The sequence below is a fragment of the Daldinia caldariorum genome (assembly GCF_022478825.1).
Source record: "Daldinia caldariorum strain CBS 122874 unplaced genomic scaffold F4812scaffold_10, whole genome shotgun sequence".
Taxonomy (NCBI): domain Eukaryota; kingdom Fungi; phylum Ascomycota; class Sordariomycetes; order Xylariales; family Hypoxylaceae; genus Daldinia; species Daldinia caldariorum.
Genome location: NW_025953046.1, coordinates 705,809 through 723,792, shown reverse-complemented (window position 1 = coordinate 723,792; position 17,984 = coordinate 705,809). Strand labels below are relative to the sequence as shown.

The window sequence follows — 17,984 nt, the reverse complement described above, 5'->3', positions numbered from 1 at the left end:
GGTACCTGGTACGTAGGTCTTTTACGGTATAAACACCATAAACACCATAAACACCTTGATAAATCTTCAAGAGTTACGATATGCAGGCTTATATTGGCGATTTAGATTGATGAGAGTCATTTAGAAAGAGTTGAGATGGCTCGGGACTTCAATATGCACTCTCCGTTGTATACCGTTGTACTATGTATAAATAATGCAAGCAACATAAGCTCCGCTGCGGTTCGCGGGACGAAGGATACGACCTACATAAGGCACCCGTACATGCGGGACTCCTGAGACTTGGCCACTGAAACAATGTCGATGATCATTATGCATATCGTAAAGTCTAGAAAGTCTTCTGAAAGGATGTTTGCGCTATTCGTATTTTTTTTGTGTGTGCAATACAACCTTGAATATTTAAACTATTGACTCCTTTTTTTTTTCTTCCACTTCCCTACAGCGCACAACACAATCCACTAACCTATTAGAATCCACAGTTACAAACATTCTTTTCGCCATCCAGGTGTCTCCGTAGATATATCTGCCCATCCAGGTTGATGATGTATTAAAGCATCGTCTCTTCATCTCTCCATATCTCGATCCAATTTGTCACATAATTACTCATACAAATTATACCATTGCTTATGCAATGCGGTGAGCAGAAACAAAAGGATCCAGGGAGAAAGAAAGACGAAAAAAAAAAAAAAAAAAACAAAAAACTATATATGGATTCGGCGAAATTGGTTCATCATATGTCGCGATTAGGTGCTACGTAGGTAGTGTATAGGTAGGTGGTCAGTGGGCGGCCCGCGGCCCACGCCATAGGTTACAAATCCAAGGTACGCATTATCTGGGTCTTCTATCCAAACAACATGCTATGGATCAGATAAAGGGATTGGTCGGTACATTCTATCAGGCACTGTGCTTATATATACCTAACCTCGAGTCCCATACTGCACTGCACATATGCTTACGACTTTCAACCTATCAAACATGCAGCTCGGTGTTTATTTAGTATATTCGTGTTGGATGTAACTTATTAAACCGAATTCTTAAAATCGCTATGAGGCCATTAAGCTGAGCGTTTGGATTAACGATTACACACTGAAAAGAAGATCTGGGTCCTGTATGAGAAAATGACAACCTTGTTTCAAAACCAGCTCACCTCACCCATCATATTAAGCACGTTTTCTAGTTCTTTATTCGGAATTCAAAGAGTGGACTCGCACGTGTACTAGTTCATCGATTTCGAGAGGCCCAATTTGTCCCGGAACCCATGGAATTTTTGTTTTTTTTTCTCCTTAGGCCCTGAGCCCAGTTAAACTTAGGCCTAACATCCGGAATGGTACTTAAAGTGTGCCCGGTGGGCTATCAGGTTAGAGGTAGGTACTTACGTGTATTGTATCAGGTTAGTCCCGCCACTACGGCTTTTCCCCGTAGGAGGGCAAGCTTTAAGTGCGATAACATCCTACCTTCCGCGAGGTAAGGAGAACTGTTAAACTGCAACTAGTTCTGCACCTCCTAGTTTTACGGCATCCAGGGTACCTAGCACAATACAGTTAACTAACTCTGCTAGTCTGTTTAGTCTAGGTACGCTCTGATATACATAGTAGGTAGCATATATAAGGTAACTAGGTACCTAGTAGTACGCTGTTGTAATTCGTACCCGACCTACATATATATGTGCATACACATATGTCCAGTGGAAGGTACGATACCTATCTCAATTGATATACTGTACCTGGGTAGCTGGTAATGATAACTTCCATGGAATCTATGGAATCATACATAGAAAAACCTTAGGTAATATCGGATTCCCGTGTTGCCGACCGCGATTGACGTTCTCCAGTGTCTCCAGTTTTCCGGGACTCTACATTCTACAACCCTTCTTTACTTCTCCGCCTTTCACCTTTTTTCTACAACCTCTTCTACCACCTCTACTCTACATACACCAACCACGTTACGTATACTACGGTATCAAAACAAAATTTATCACTCTACTACTCTGCCAGTTACTACGCAGCCTCTTATCCAGGCAAGTTATATCGAAGATTCGAGATTCAGACCTTTTCGATGCGTGATTCCCATCAACACGCCACCTCGGACAAATCGTCTTCTATTATTCCTCATCTTTCACAGTTGCAGTGATATACTTGGGTTGCAGTCCGTATGGCGAGTAATTATGTCTGAGGCTGTCCGACGTCGCTTTTTCGCTTTTATGTCTTCCCCGGCATATCCCCAATATGCTCCCCAGTGTCCCCAAGTGTCTCTAGCGCACATGACTGCCGATCCAGCGCTGAAGATCTTCATGCTCTCCTGAGAGCGTCCCGTCGTGTTTAATTGATTACCTGTCTCAACTTCGGCTATCTATAATGATAGCTGATAAATCTTGTTACCCCTCTTTTAAGAAAGCTCTCGAGCGCCCCCCTAGCGCCCTGTCGCCCTTGTTTGCTTGTCTTGCTTGGCACCATCTTCTCTTCTGTGTCTCGTCAACCAAAGACATTGTGCTACATGCGACAGTGGCTCATTGCCCGTTTCGTCCGCAATTGCAGGCTACCATTTTAATTTGTGTAGCTCGCGGGGAAGAGGGTTGCACGTCGTATTTGCAGTTTATCTGAAAGGTAAAAGAGGTTGTGTAGCCTCCTAGGCTACGTGATGCGTGATGTGTGCTTCATCTACGGGTGACAAAACGGAGAAAGAAAATCATCTTATCATAATGTAGGTACCTACCTAGGTAGGTATCGCTGCCTTCTTCCCATTACATAGTACTTACTATCTACACCACCGACGGACAATGGCGCCGCGGCTTGCATACATATAATAGGTAATGTGTGATGCACATACTATACATACTACCTAACAATCCGTCGTTACATCATCCGGAACGACAACTCGCAAGGGAGCTGCAGAAGAGATGAAGAGATAGTCCCGACTCCTGGTTTGCAACTGGCATAGCAGCCTGGAGATAGCCTGGGGATAGTCTGGCTAGAGTTGCCGAGGACTGCTTCAATTCCTGCGATTCCTATGTCTCGTCCCCTCACCATGAATTCATATGTTTTTATATTGACCTCCAGTGGGTCGTCTCTCGGATTACCCGTTTCGGAATTCACAGGATCTTAATTCTGGTGAGGATCAATAACCCCCACGTGGAGTGTCGTAACCCGATAGGTTTTTGTGTTTAGGAACTTGTTGCTCTGGCAAGTTCCCGTCCTAGGCTTCGTCAAAATTACGGTTGATGCGGAAAATCTAAACTGCTTCGAAGCTACGAGAGAGACGTCAATTTATTATTGGGCTGTTTGGACTTGATGGCCGGTTCTACTCCCTCCAAAACGCCTCAATTGCAGACGTGTCAGTTCTGTCTAGGTGTGTCGTACAACAGAAATGATCGCCAGGGCTGAGTTCAACCGATGGTCTTGGACGGAATAATATCCCAATGCGTATGGTTACGAGCAACGGCGTCCCTTCCCTGAATAGTGCCACAATGACGATAGCATTTGGCGGTTCTAAAGAGGCAGAAGCATGGATTATATCTCTGTGAGAGGCTATGGATTATAAGGTATTCGGTCAGCTTCGGCCATCGAAGGCTTATGGTGGAGTCGAGCAAGCAATTTGAATCCGATAATAGCAACCCAGAAAATTTTCTACCCATGCGAGATAACCAACCCGCCAACCTATCGTTGTCGCCGCCGCCGCCGCCGCACAGCCTCTCACACGCAGTCTTACCCAAATAGTATATTGTATGTGCTAGGAAGAACAGCGCGATAAGAAAAAAAAAAAAAAAATTCTGCAATAACATGCACCTCTATATTGGGCTTGTCCCATGTCCCCTCTTAGGATTCTTCCAGATTTCTGCAGGTACCCTAGACGTGGATATTCATACACCATCACAGGCCGGAGCGTCCCATCTCCCATTGCGCTTGTAAGCCAATCAACTTGAGTAGCCAGATTTGCAAGCTCGCCTAGGCTGCGATGGACTCATCCACAAATGATCTACTCTAGGAGTTAACCGGGGATTTGTTAGCGCCGTAGGTTATCTCTCGGGGGAGCTATCTTTCAGCTGTCAGATGTTAGGCCGAAACTAGATCAACTACCTACTAGATCCATCCAGCGGACACAATAAGCGACGGCGCAGAAAGAGAGGTCCATGGAGGTCCATATCAGCGTGATCGGAGCCGATTACTGTTGATATGCCCCCTGGTTGTTGCACTAGCTGGACTGATGCAACATAAGCTCCAGGCGTTCGCGAGCGAGCTGATATTTGTCCGGGTTTCATCGTTTTGTTTTTTTTTAACCTTTTGCTACGGCTTGTTGACGCCACCGACTTGTGTAAGTATGCATATACTGGCGAGTTCCCTAGAAAGTCATCCAGGGTTTGGAGATGATAAGGTAGGACACGTCAAGTGGCGCCATTTACCTGATCATACTCTTGGTTTTTCATTATTATCTCTTTGTCAAGTAAATAAACAGGTCTCGCCGGCTTAAGCCTCATGTCTTCGGCATAGTTCGTCGGCGGGGTGAACAGACCTTTACAAATTATCTTCCAATCGGAGATTTCATTCGTGTTCCCCAGAACCGATGGCCACCACGGGAATAGGATCAATCGCTTAGGTAACAAGATGGCCATGTATAGGTATGTATAGGTAGGTAGGTAGCATCTATGTTCGAAGCTTCCCCAACAAGACACATCTGTTTCCAGGGTCCAGGATCTCGCAATGACCTCATCTAAGAGCTATTTGACGAATGCACTGCTCGCAAGCGCGCGCGTGTAATACAAACCGACCGGGTGCCTACAGCGATTGTGTAAGTCTTACACGCCATAAGAGGTGCAAGTTGCAACTGACGAATTGGGTAAATCGGACATGGCGAAATTGCGCAAGGATAGTGGCGAATATTGTGCAGAATAGCCTCACTACTGGCCATTTGAGCCGGTATGCACCATGACGATCTTCCCCTTGCGTATATGATGTTGGTATCCGTTGTAGTCCCCCATTGCAGAAAAGCGTCACGCGAGTTTCAAAGATAGGGTCGGACTGCAATTGAATAATCTCAACATCATACCCAATTATTGCACGAGATGTCGCCAAACCTTATATGACACAGACTCAGAAAAGGGCATAGTACGGGCATACTTATTACGTACAAGTCGTATTTTCTCCTTCGTATTTCAAACTCGAATATTTACAGTCCACGTAAGCTAATGGGTCGTTGAGGGGAGTAGTAGATATTTTCTTCTCACCGCTACAAAGGGATTACAATGAGATATCGTGAATATTTCAAATTAGGTAATAGGGTCAATATGTATATTCATATGGCACCACCACTTATTACTAGAGGCGACTAGAGACGACGATATCCACCCCCTGGACCACAAGAGACCGAAACATTTGCGGGGCGCCAATGTTGAACCTCGTGCTACGAGCATGGCATGGCGCAACGTCAACTACATTATCTCAGATCTCGCCGCATACCAACATTGAATAGATCCTAAGGGCCTTCTAAAACTGACCCTATCTGAGCATGCTTCAGGTCAAAACATGGGGAAATTCCGTGATCCCTCTTGGCTCTCCAACTACCTATCCAAGACAGGGATTGTTCGTATTCCTTGCCTGAGGTCTATATCAAGTGCACAACTACACATCACGCTATATATGTATACTAGTAGTTGGTCGCAGCTCAACAAGCCCCCCCCCCCATCGTTCCCCCGGATTTCACCCCCTAGTCCGATTGCCGTCGGCATCCCGCACGGGTGGCTCGGGTAGCTCGGGTAAGCCAGAAGGGACCTTGACGGATGGCATCCTGTCGTGTACCTTCGAGCGTACATATGCTGAGCTGTACGCAGATAGCCAATGTACGGCGCGGGCACGGCGGCATCTCCGCTCGCGGCGCGGGTGGACTGCTCGTTGGGTCGATATAACGTGGTGATCTGGCGAGATAGATCGAACCTTCTGTGTACTATGTAGCCAGATGGGCCAAGTTGGAACATACCTAGGTATACACTAGTTATGTATGAGGTACTGTACAAGTTTGAAGTGTGTATCACCTCTTCTTCTTCTTCACCGCCCCCAACCCCTTTTTACATACCTAGTGTGCCTCACTAGTTCTCGGCCCCAAGAACGCACAGGCCGGGTGCTAGTGCCTGGTTTCGACGTTGGTGGAACAACGTCGAAGCAGGAGAGCACCACAGTATGCTTCTCGGCACCACCGTGGCGTCGGGAGGAACACTCTAGACTCCTCTTAGTGTTAATGCTATGTATGTATGCTCGGAGTTGATCTTGCATTATCCGCAGACAGCGGGTTCATACCGGTGGAGTCTGCTTCAGGTGAGTGGGCTGGTAGAGGTGGATATGATACATGATATAGGCGAAAAAAAAAAAAGATATACGTGCTTAGGTAGTGTTATGGACGATATAGGAGATAGCTGTGAATGTGTATGTAGGTTGTCCGAGGTAGATAGGATGGAATTTGGGGAGATACACTACTGTGTTATGAGATTGGCTTTCGGAGAGCTTTCTTATTAGCGTGGTGAACTTCTTTATTGATAGGTGTTTAAAACCGTAGAGGTAGGTATTGCACGCAAGACTCGATACGCTGCTGGGCGTTCTACTTGGGATATCTCATCCATAGTGACAGCTCGCACATACGTGGAAGTAGAGTCTCGTATCTAATTCGGTTTCACTAGGTTAGGTAGGTACCTCCTAAGCTATAGTGTTTTCTGTTATATTCGAAATACTATGATTAGAAACGACGTATACTTTTATCAACCAGTATTTGTGGTTCACTCATCCTGTCATACTCATCATGCGCTGGAAAGTTATCTCAAACTGCAAGAGAGGTATCTTGATGAATATATTAGCTACCTACACAATCCCAGCAGTAATACCGCAATGATCTATCTATCAACGATTTATGGGTCTCTAGTTTTAAGTTCTATCCAGCGTTGGAGCTAACTTTGTATTGATATCCTCACTACCTTAGGTTAGGTACCTTAGGTAGGTTTAGAACCCGCATCATCGACGCCAGCCGGAATCCGACTAGATAGTAAACCTTGTAGAGATAGCATTGATTGACCAATCTCTCCGTTCCCAAAGCTCACCTCGATGTCTCTGCTGCTAAGTGGGGGAAATCGCTCGCTTTCCTCACGCAATTCTTCATTCGTGGGTTGTGGTGGCATCGTAAAGACTTCCGTCAATTCTAGGATGACTCTCATGTCGAACTGGTAGTGGTCGGCGTATGTCTGGCCAACACGCGTAAAGCTAGGCGCTAGCGACAATTTGGCAAGATGGCAGTTAACTGACAGGGCTTTGTTGATGGCTTCGGCGAAGACTTCGGCCTTGGAGGTCTGCCCGATTAGAGGCCTGGGGTGCGCGAGCCAGATATGCCACATTGCTCGGAACGCTCCCAGACGGGCAAGACAGAGGAGGTATTGCTTATGACAGGCGTCCCATAGGGTGCTGTCGCTCATAAAGTCTCCCAGCGACGGTTGTATTTCCCTTTCTCCCATCGCTCGACCTGTTAGCAAGCTGTATATCGCTAACAGAGGATACGTAGGGTCTCTTTGGATACGCGGCCCAGCATCCGTGGTAGGCGGAGTTATTGATCCGTGCAAAACTTGGAGAATGGTGACCACTTGCTCCCTGTCTAAGCTCGCACTCCTGCCAAGAGCCATTCCCATATATTTCTGAGCCGCCTCGAAGACGCCGAGCTGCATCGACGTGGTGATGGCGCAGTCCAACAGCAGGGGCGGAACTTCCGCCTTCTCTTGCTCGAGAAGCATTATCAAATTATTAAGAAACGTGAGCATCGCGTCCGGCCGCGTTATCCTGACCACTCTCGCACACGCCCTCGCGAAAGCGTCGGCGCTATTCGCAACGAGCCAGCGGCCCACGGGAGTTCGGATGACGTCCATGAAAAGCCTTTCCATCCCGTGTAACTGGCTACAAAAATCAATTGCCTCTTGGAACTTCTTCAGATCGTCGCGGGTCGGCTCTACGCGGTTGGCTATCTTCTGGCGGTGGAGCATGTACGCGATGGTCTTGGACGGGCTGTCGAGCACGTTGTACGGTATCCCATTCTTGTCGAAGAAGACGTTTTTCTTGTTCATAACGTACTCGTCATAAAGGCTTGGTTTCTTCTTGGGCGGGTTGCGGAGCGCGACGGAAAGTATGTCATAATTAGTTATGCGCCATGCGCTGAACTTCCTCGACGCCGTCTCCGCGAATTGGCGCTCATATTTCTTCGACAGGTTCTGTAGCCGGTCGGCTAGTTTCCGGACGGGTCGGATCTCATACTGCCGCTGCTCCTTGGGGGTTCTCGTTGTGCCATCGATATCTTCATTAAAGGGGCGCACATAGGGGTTGTCCTCGGCATCGAGATTGAGGAGTAGCTCGGACACTTCGAACCGAGGAAGGTTTGGATTCTTCTTTCGTTCAAGAAGAGACTCTTCCTTGGGCCAGGGATAGATTCTCGAGACACCTGGTAACCGATGCGCTGGGGTTCGTGGCATTTCGAGGACGAAGGCTAGATTTACAGGATTTACAGGACGATGACATTTTCAAATAGAGTTACTAGGTACCTAGGGAATTTTTCAAGACTTGCTGGTGCTACTCCATGTCTAATGAATTGCCGAATAAACGATAAACAATAAACGTCGAGTATAACAACCTCGTCGTCGCTGGATCGCGGGGTCGTAGGTAATTAGGTACCTTAGGTACGTATCGTGGTCCATTTCGAAGGGAGGGAGGAAAATAATAAACCTTGTCCTTGTTCGACTCCAAGTATTCCCCACATTGGATATGGTCTTGAGGGCTGTTAGGGAGGTACCCCGGATTCTGGAGAAGGGTCTAAGGCAAGCTAGCAAATAACTAGCACGGTCCCCCTGACGCTACGTAACTACCTAGGTACTACCTCAGTACACAAGTACCTGGGTGCACTATTTTTTTTTTTTTCAAAAGTCAAGAGAACGGCTATTAGATAATCCGTCATACCATACCCACAATAAAATAACTGCTCAGCCACCTGGGCATCTGCATGTCTAGCAGTCCAGCTGCCTGGATTTACTTATGTAACAACGGCTCCGTTACCAGCTGCATCATATCATCTTGCCAATTTAGTGCCTACATTCATTCCATCCATCAACTGCTCAGGTGACAGGTGATTGAAAGCATCATCAAGCAAGTATCCTATTACTCTTTAAATAATACCTGTGCAGCTTTGATACTTCACCGCTTTCGATAACTATGCCTCCCGCGAAGAGAAGGAAGACGGCGTCGGCCGCCAAAGCTGCTGCCAAAGCTGCCGCCAAAGCGGAAGACGCCCCGGCGGCTGAGGTAGTTGAACAAACCCCTTCGACCAACGAGGAAAAACCTGAAGAGGAACAACAAACTAAAAAGCCGACCGATTCGACGCCAGTAGAGGAGAGTGTAGCAACATCATCATCAATAACAACAGAAGCAGTAGCAGCAGTAGCAGCAACAGCGGGAGCTAGTTCAGCCGCAGATGCTGCTGAGAAGGCAAAGGAACGGATGGCACGTTTCCGTGCCCTACAAGCCCGCGCGAAGGTGTCCTCAGACCAGAACCTCGCCGAAACAACCAAGGAATCCCAACGCCTAGCCACCGACCCGTCAGCCCTCGTAGCCCTGAATCGCCGCCGCGATATTGCCACGCACAAACTGCTAAAGGCCGAGACGGAGGAGGCGGGAGAGGACTTCGAGAGGAAGCGGGCGTGGGACTGGACCGCGGAGGAGAGCGAGCGCTGGGACAAGCGCGTGAAGAAGAAGGCCGCCCACCGCGACAACAACGCCTTCCAGGACTACCGCCAGGAGAGCAACAAGGTCTACAAACGCCAGGTGCGCGACCTGGCTCCCGACCTCGAGCGCTACGAGAAGGACAAGATGGCCGCTATCGAGAAGGCCGCCGCGTCCGGCGGCCTCGAGATCATCGAGACCGAAGACGGCGAATTGATCGCCGTCGACAAGGACGGAAGCTTCTACTCCACCGCCGACTCGACCTCCTTCGTGGAGAACAAACCCGACAAGGCGGCTATCGATAGATTGGTGGGCGACTTGCAAAAGGCCGAGGACGTCAGGATGCGCAAGAGGCGCGAGAGGATGGCGCAGAACGGCGACGACGGCGACGTCACGTATATCAACGAGAAGAACAAGCAGTTCAACCAGAAGCTAGCAAGGTTCTACAATAAGTACACGGCGGAGATAAGGGACAGCTTCGAGCGCGGAACTATGATTTAAGAAGAGGTTACTTTGTTTTTTTACTATATCGCCGGCGTTAACACAAACATGGTTTTAAATGACTATACCGGTACACGCACGAATTAGATTACGCTATTAGCATATTTCGGTGGTGGAGGAGAGGGCGTTGGACAGCTATGATACAGTTTATAGGCGTGCATTAATACAACAACACACACATGAAGCCCCGTTCGACATATTCTCAGAGCATTGTCTTTCTCCACGACTTGTTAGCCAGCTCCTCGATTTCTTTAACCTCCACGGGCCCCTTTATCGAGTCGTCTTCCAAAGCCTCCACGACGGCCTCGGCCACGACGTCCGCCTTGAGGGGCTTGACGCCGGCGGCGCCCATGAACCTACCCATGATGCCGCCGGAGAGGGTGTTGAATGCGGCGCCTACCCCCGTCAGGCCGGCCATCGCGACCGTGATGGGCCGCGAGCTGTCGTACAGGAAGGGCGCGCGGATGAAGACGGACCGCATCCCCGGGAACTCGCTGGCAATCGTCCTCTCGGCCTCCCGTTTCGTTGCGATGTACCTTTGGGGCAGCACGGGGGCGCCGCCCGCGGCCGAGATGTACGAGAAAGCGGCGACGTTCTCGCGTGCAGCTTCTTTGGCCAGCATGATGGCGCTGTCACGGTTCATGTTCTCGTATGTGAGTTGGTCCTTGGTCTCGGGCGGTCGGATGTCCTCCTTCTGCTCCTGGCCGGACGATGACGACACATTGCGCTCTAGCGGGTTCCCGGGCCGGGGGGCGGCCGAGAAGGCCTTCCGCAACCCTTGGATGGGCGATTCTTGACCGCGCAGCACGCCCTTGTAGTCGGCTTCTAGCAATATGCCGAGACTGTGGACGACGAAGTCGGCGCCCTTGAGGAGCGGAGCGTATGTTACCGGGCGCAGGACGTCGGCGCGTTCCCAGGTTACTTTGCGGGCCCATTGGGGCGGTTTATCTGATTCCGTGACTGCGTTCCACTTTGGTTCGCCTGAACGACTGGAGTCAGTTAGTTAGTTAGCAAGGTAATAATCTGAATACAAGAAGAATAAGGATAAGAATGAGAATAATCATATCATGATGTAGCATTGGGAAATAAAATACAACCAACATAAGCCTTACCTGATAGATGTTACATCCCACCCCCTACCGACTGCGTATTTGCATATCCTGGAGCCGAGAAACCCGTTCCCACCACACACTACGAGCCTTTTAGCAGACATGATGAGTGGAACTGAGCTTGACTTATAGCTTGTGTTTTCTTGCGAATTGGAGCATAAGCTAATTAAATGTCAAATGCGAGAAAGCGATGAGTAATAATTCAGGTAGTTATTAATTAATTGGTCGTTGTAATTATAATTATATCTTCCATGTCATTAGCCTAGTGTTATGAGCAGTGTTATTATAAAAGGTGAGTAATGTTGCTATAAGAGGAATATAAGCTTGTGGGCTTCGATGGTATGACCTATAGGCTACCTAGATGATAGATGAAATATGGGCCTATGATAAGACTGCGATAATGATGACTACCTAGCTGACTACCTACCTAGGTAGGTAGGTAGCTAACTAGTAGGAAAATGAAAATAAAGTTGCATTATCGATAATCAATCTTCCCTTTACATACCTCCTACCTAAGGTAGTACGATTACTTTAATTTTGAGTCTATAAGTCGCACTTACTTACCTCACTGCTTTAGCTTAGGTAGTTCGTAATTAATTGGGGTAGTACCGACCTAACCTGAGGTACCTAACCACTGGTTTCACTGGTCCTTTATAAGATTCCGTACTTTTTACTTTTTACCTTTTTCTACTTTTTACCAACGCCGAACAATTACAACATCAAACCAAAGCCCCAGACTACCAATTACCACCACAGCCCGATCATGGCACCACCTGCCGGCAAGCGCGTCAAAGGCGTGCAGATCTACCGACCCTTCATCTACGGCACCACCGCGCGCCCCTTCAACGACACCGACAACCCGCGGCCCGCCGGCGTCCCCGCCGACCACACCCACTCGTGGCAGGTGTTCGTCAAGGGGGTCGACGACACGGACATATTCTACTGGCTGCGCCGGGTGCAGTTCAAGCTGCACGAGTCCATCCCGAACCACCTGCGGACGATCGACGCCGAGACCATCGCCAAGGAGAACGAGGGGAAGCCCGCCTCCCAGCGCCAGAAGGCCTTCGTCGTCAACGAGACGGGATGGGGCGAGTTCGAGATCACCATTCGATTGTACTACGACAGCCGCAGCGGCGAGAAGCCCCAGACCTTGTACCACCATCTGAGGTTGCACCCGTACGGCCGCACCGAGGCCGAGAAGGAGGCCATGCGCAACGGCGGCGAGGTCGTCGCTTGGGTCTACGAGGAGCAGCTGTTCAACGAGCCCTTCGAGGACTTCTACAAGGTCCTGACGACCGGCGCGCGCGATAAGAACGCCCCGGCCGGCGGTAAGGGCGGGAGTGGCAAGGGCAAAGGTAAGAGCGCGCAGCAGCAGTCTGGAGACGGCAACGGTAGTGGTAGTAGTAGCAGCGAGGTGAAGGAGCGCAGCGCCATGATCCCGCTGAGCAACCGTCCCGGCCAGCCCTTCAGCCGCGAGACCGAGCAGCTGGAGATCAAGAGGCTCAAGGAGGCCGAGGAAAAGGTGCAGCAGATGATCCTCGAGATGACCAAGTCCGTCAAGGCCAAGGAGGCCGAGCTCGCCGCCCTGAAGAAGGAATCGGCGGCGGCCGCCGCCTCCGGTGCGTAGGAACCGCCGGCGAGAGGTACGCGGAGACGCGGCAGGCCAAGAAGTAATAAGAAGAACAAGAAGAGAGAAAAGAAGAGCATTGCGGATATGCAGTTGGACGACAATGACGAGGAGAAACAAGAAGAACCAGGAGATGAAGAATATGAAGAACCAGAAGAAGAATGTGAAGAAGAAGAAGAAGAGGACGATGATGACGATGATGAAGAAGAAGAAGGAGGAGATAAGGGCAAGCGGACCGGAAAACGCCTTGCTATTAAATTGAAGACTCCCGAGAAGGCCCCCAAGAATAAAAGAGGGCCGCGAAAGGCCTGAGAAATGGGCGAATAGTCCATACGCCCTCGAAAATAATGGCTCGGGGGCGGTGTCAATGAATAGCTTTCAGGGTCAAGGTCAGGGTCAGGGTCGGTGTTATAGGTAGGACTCGGGAAAAGGAAAGGGGAATGGGAAATAACATCCTCATCCTCATCCTCATCCTCATGCCGAGTGTCGTCTATCTATCTGCGTTAGGTACCTCTTTCAGAGTACATACAGCACGCCTGGGATATACATACATACCTCATACGCGCAAACACGTGCGCGCGCGCGGTATCATTAGCAAGCTCGAAAGTCTATGCTAAGATTGCCTACCATGGAATCTACCATTGCTACTGCGATATATTAGGGGACGGAGAGTGTGGGTTGGGTAGTAAGAGAGAGAGAGTATTCGATGAATACAAGAGGTGCCGTTTTCAAAACCAGGACATACCTCCCTAAGGTACTACCTTAGATACTCAGGTATTATGAACACAAGATAACGAATGGCTCAGAGCCACTCCGATTATTTCCATCCTAGTTGTCAAGTAGAAATTTCATATGTCATACCTGGGACTCGACGTAGATTGACATGTAGACTTAGGTACATACTCCTTTCTTTCCTACGACAAGAATACAGCCACATTTCACGCTACACAAAGGACCGTCAAATTGCTCATAATGTGATTCTTTATTTATATCTGATTGGAGTTATTTCTCTCAAGAGGACTCCAGCCTCGAGCGAGTCTCCGTGATACATCCATCTAGCTTAGCTTAGCTTAGCTAGCTTAGCAAGAGCCGTACCCGGGCAGACCCCTTATGTACCAGCAGGCACTAACTTAACTTGGGGTAACTTATCCCTTTACCCTATACCCCCTCCCCCCTTAAAGGTCCTTAATTCCCTAACCTCCCATTTTGTTTTCCTAGAAAAGCCTGTTCCTTTCCATCCGCGGCCTCCTCTAAGGAGCCACGATTCCTATGCTGACTGACATAAGAGAATTCTTTGCTTCAAAAATGTTTAGCTAGCTGTATGCTGTACTGTATCGAATATCGAAAATTGTTGTGTAGTCGACGCTACTCTTTCTTCTTTCGTCCGAGCGACCAATCTTGTTGCTCGACAAATAGATAGACCAAGACAATCTTTTCTTCAAAAAGCAAAAGTCTTGAGTGTTAACCAATATCCCATCAAAAGTTCTTTTTTTGTAGACCCGTTCGCCTAAAAACGCCTCTGCTGCAAAAACCGCCGCCCAGAATAAACATTAGGACATTCGGATATCTCCAACCGCCAGGGCTTTCCCTGCCGCAATGCCTTGTCGTAACGCCATATGCCGTATTTACAGTCTAACTGCGGTTGTGTATAGACAAACGAAAAATTCTCTCTCAAAAATGATTGCGATGGAAGGTTTCTCTAATGCGACAACTTTATTGTGTCGCTTGGTATGCGGGAGGTGGAGTGTCTTCTCGCTCCGCCCAAAAGTTCTCGTTACGTTGTTTCTCGTCGTACACGCGACGCGCGATCTCGCCTGCCATTTTCATAATCCAAGCCTGTTCGAGGATCACTGATGACGAGTCGGCACTCATGGGCCGACGTCGGTCAATATTAAACGGGATCCTAGAAGACGAAGCGAGGGCCTCTAGAATCTTTTCCTGGCGCCGAACTGGAGTAGTGCTTGCATTGTTCTCTACTGACTCGTTCTCTGCCGCCTCTACGGAAACGTCCTCAGTGGCAGCTGGATCCTTAAACATATCCATACTCAAAGGCGGACGAGATGGTAATTCCTTCTCGGATCTGAATCGCACGTTACCTGAAAATGGCTCCTCATCTGCTGGCTCTTCCTCGGTCTCTTCTGGTATTGAACTCGGAAGGATTGGCTCGGAGAATGGACCAGCGACCGACGTAGTATCCGACGAGAGGGACACACTGCCCTCAGTACTCGCTTCATCCCCTGTTCTATTGCGGCGCAAATTAACCACACGAGTCTTTTTCTTGCGTGAGCTTCTTGAATGTCGCCCAGCGCCAAGAGCCAACCCGGTGGTGGCCGAGTGGAGGCTGGTCAACGATGGTCGGGAAGGTAAGCTGCCTTGATCCACGCTGCTTGAATCAGTAAACGTGTAAGTTGTGCTACTTCCTTGCACGGATTGTGTTCGCATTAGACTAGGCATCGTGGGGTTCGGTGTCGAGTAACCGGTTTCACTGCGGTCCATCGACCCAGCCCAAGCTCTGAATAACGCATCACGAATTCCAGGTGTGAAAAGAGACAATGTCCGATGGGAGTCGGTAAGAGCTGCTAATCTCAACAAGTTCTTCTGGGAGAAGAGCGATTGCATTTCTGGACCACCGTCCATAGATATCGACGCAATCTCACTAGGATCAAGCACGTGTCCATTTGAGTCAACTGGCTCCGCAGGCAAATTGGTAAAGGGGTCAATGACAGCTTCATCTTCGGCCTCTTCTTTCGGCACGACCTCTTCTCTCGGCAATTGGTCGGGGCACCAAAGCCGTAGTGAGAGCTTATGAATGATAGCTGGCAACTCATCCATCATCAAAGTTCTCAACTTCCCTTCAATGGTTCTCTGAAGGTAGTCTCGAACGAATTGGATTGAGTCAAAGGTCGAAGAGACCTTGAGTGATTCGAGAGGGTCATTTCGGAAGACTAAGGTAAGACCTTTTTGCTTCGAAAAAACCAAAATAATAAAAGCAGATAGCTTAATCTCAGATAAAGTAATAGATAAAGGTATCGTCAGACTTGACGCAGCCGCTAAGGGTTGCGGCGACGTGAAGGTCGGCTTGGCTGAGAGATACGTATTCAAAGGATTTGCCTGTTTGTGATATTAGCCATCTTATGCTTAATCTTAATGCTATGCTTAATGCTATGCTTATGATGTTTTTATGCTTGTTACGTCGAATGTTTATGACGCACGGAGCCCTAAGGCTTGGGTAATTGGGGAAGCTCAAGAAAATTCTCCGAAGAAAACGACATAAACCCCTGGTACCCTTAATTACAAAGATTTCATGCAATATCCTGTACGAGGCTCCACAGACGCGAAAGAAAAGGAAAGGAAAAAAAAAAAAGTGGAAGGGTCTTTACTTCCGCGTAGTTTCAAACAATGGGAAAGGGAGGTAGGAAGCTTTTGAAAGTTGGGAGGGAAAATGTGTGTGTGTGTGTGTGTGTATAAAAATGTTTGTGTAACTTTGAAAGCAACTTTACTTTATGAACAAGCTTTAAGCCATCGACGTAACAAGCTTTGGGAAGAGCTTTGCTACGCCTTGACGAAGCTTTGACATAAAAATCGAAGTATAAAAAAAAAAAAAAAACTCCAAGAGCGTGAGTGGGACCTATTAACGACTTCGTTTGCCTAACCCCTCATTCTCCACGATATAGCAACTGCAACGAAATATTTTTCAAGAAAAAAAAAGAACTTAAAAAAGAACCTACTTGAACTCTTGTCCGTAATGTTAAGAAAGCATCACCCGAATAACACATCTTGAAGATGCCGCGAAACCTATCCTCAGCCAAGTCCCCAATCTCCAGTATCTCCAGATCCGGCGGTACGGACCCGAGATTGAACTCGGTAACGAGGATGTCATCGACGATTATGGGAGGCTTCGGAGATTTATTGAGTGCGTCCGTGAGGAGCTCCTGGGCTCGCTTGTAGAACTCCGCGTCGGCGGTGAGCGGCGACCAGTTGAAGTTGAAGGCCATGGCGAGTGAAGAAGCATCTAGCAGTAGGTTCGCATCGTAGCAGGTTACGGGTAGAAGGCGGTCGGGCGTAAGGTTCGATAGCAAGGGCTACAGGGGGAGATGAGACGAAGCGGTGTTGGGTTAGGATGGGACTAAAATATGATGCAAGTCGGTGTGTCGGTCGTGGTGGCGGCCGGCCGGGGAGAGTTTAACTATTTAGTTGATCGGACCACAATTAAAAAAAGAGAGACAATGAACAATGGCTGATCTTGTGCGGTAGAAGTTTTAAACGGATTACCGGGAATAGGCGATTGTAAGGCGGCAGCAGCAGCAGGGTAGATGTTATCGTATGATAGGATGATGCTGAGTGGATTGGAAGGGTACCTAGGTAGTTGAAAGGGTAGTTGGAGCTTAGGTTAAGTTCTTTACGGAATTGCCTAGGTGTTAGGGTGTATGGAGATTGTAGGAATGGAGATCCTGTATGATTGATTACATAGTAGATGGATTGGAAATAATTGGAAGATTCGTAACGCGTAGGGTTTCTTTTTTTTTTTTTTCCTCTTTTTTTCTTGCCTTTTCAAGGGATTTATGCAGGAATATGACGCTATGCGCTGCGACCCGATGCAAGCTTTATGAATGATGGATGATCGGGAATGGAGCAAATGAGATACCTAGCGCGAATAATTTTTTTCCCTCTTTTTTTATTTCTTTTTTTTATTTCTCCTTCCAGGTACGTATTCAGTTATTCGTGCCTGACGGAGCTGCATCCAGGTGCTGGTTGGTTCCCGAAGAAAATAATACGGGTCCTGCGGAGAAAACGCGCTATCCGAGAGCAGTTTATGCTCGTCTGCAACTGCCTAAGCCAAGCTCAGCCAACCGATTCACTGGGGTTATCACTGGGTTATCATCAAGGTTACTGGTTTTCCTGTCTGGCTGTCTGGGTATTTTGCTTGGCCACTTGGGCAGATGAGGAAATGCTGCATACACTATGCTATGTTGTAATGCAATTTTGCTGTACAATACAGGTATGCAATGCATCTGTTGTAATGCA

At 48.4% G+C, this 17,984-nt stretch overlaps 5 protein-coding genes across 5 annotated transcripts; 2 read left to right on the top strand and 3 right to left on the bottom strand.

Moving 5' to 3' along the window:
- Positions 1-6,757: 6,757 nt before the first annotated feature.
- Positions 6,758-8,735, bottom strand: F4812DRAFT_431599 (uncharacterized protein). The gene has a single exon (XM_047934454.1). It carries the CDS (start codon positions 8,480-8,482, stop codon positions 6,965-6,967), a length of 1,518 nt encoding a protein of 505 aa, XP_047789514.1. The 5' UTR covers positions 8,483-8,735; the 3' UTR covers positions 6,758-6,964.
- A 263-nt stretch (positions 8,736-8,998) lies between these two features.
- On the top strand, positions 8,999-10,324 carry F4812DRAFT_52982 (SYF2 splicing factor-domain-containing protein). The gene has a single exon (XM_047939176.1). It carries the CDS (start codon positions 9,216-9,218, stop codon positions 10,221-10,223), a length of 1,008 nt encoding a protein of 335 aa, XP_047789513.1. The 5' UTR covers positions 8,999-9,215; the 3' UTR covers positions 10,224-10,324.
- Positions 10,325-10,425: 101 nt separating this feature from the next.
- Positions 10,426-11,436, bottom strand: F4812DRAFT_451510 (NAD(P)-binding protein; the record flags this gene model as incomplete). Its single annotated transcript, XM_047936221.1, has 2 exons — positions 10,426-11,212; positions 11,336-11,436. The coding sequence occupies 2 exons, from the start codon at positions 11,434-11,436 to the stop codon at positions 10,426-10,428; spliced, it is 888 nt and encodes a 295-aa protein (XP_047789512.1).
- Positions 11,437-11,678: 242 nt separating this feature from the next.
- Positions 11,679-13,297, top strand: F4812DRAFT_431596 (yeats family-domain-containing protein). The gene has a single exon (XM_047934453.1). The coding sequence runs from the start codon at positions 12,096-12,098 to the stop codon at positions 12,957-12,959; it is 864 nt and encodes a 287-aa protein (XP_047789511.1). The 5' UTR covers positions 11,679-12,095; the 3' UTR covers positions 12,960-13,297.
- A 1,041-nt stretch (positions 13,298-14,338) lies between these two features.
- Positions 14,339-17,184, bottom strand: F4812DRAFT_52911 (uncharacterized protein). Its single transcript, XM_047939175.1, has 2 exons — positions 16,688-17,184; positions 14,339-16,070 (listed from the first exon to the last, which is right to left on the bottom strand). Exons 1-2 carry the CDS (start codon positions 16,952-16,954, stop codon positions 14,673-14,675), a joined length of 1,665 nt encoding a protein of 554 aa, XP_047789510.1. The 5' UTR covers positions 16,955-17,184; the 3' UTR covers positions 14,339-14,672.
- Between the last annotated feature and the right edge of the window lie 800 nt (positions 17,185-17,984).

What these genes read in the sequence shown, in the direction of transcription:
- F4812DRAFT_431596 (XM_047934453.1), top strand. Translation starts at nt 12,096, where the DNA reads ATGGCACCACCTGCCGGCAAGCGCGTCAAAGGCGTGCAGATCTACCGA.
- F4812DRAFT_431599 (XM_047934454.1), bottom strand. Translation starts at nt 8,482, where the DNA reads ATGCCACGAACCCCAGCGCATCGGTTACCAGGTGTCTCGAGAATCTAT.
- F4812DRAFT_52982 (XM_047939176.1), top strand. Translation starts at nt 9,216, where the DNA reads ATGCCTCCCGCGAAGAGAAGGAAGACGGCGTCGGCCGCCAAAGCTGCT.
- F4812DRAFT_52911 (XM_047939175.1), bottom strand. Translation starts at nt 16,954, where the DNA reads ATGGCCTTCAACTTCAACTGGTCGCCGCTCACCGCCGACGCGGAGTTC. An exon ending in CATTACGGACAAGAGTTCAA is followed by an intron (nt 16,071 to 16,687) that starts GTAGGTTCTTTT and finishes TATCACAAACAG; the next exon opens with GCAAATCCTTTGAATACGTA.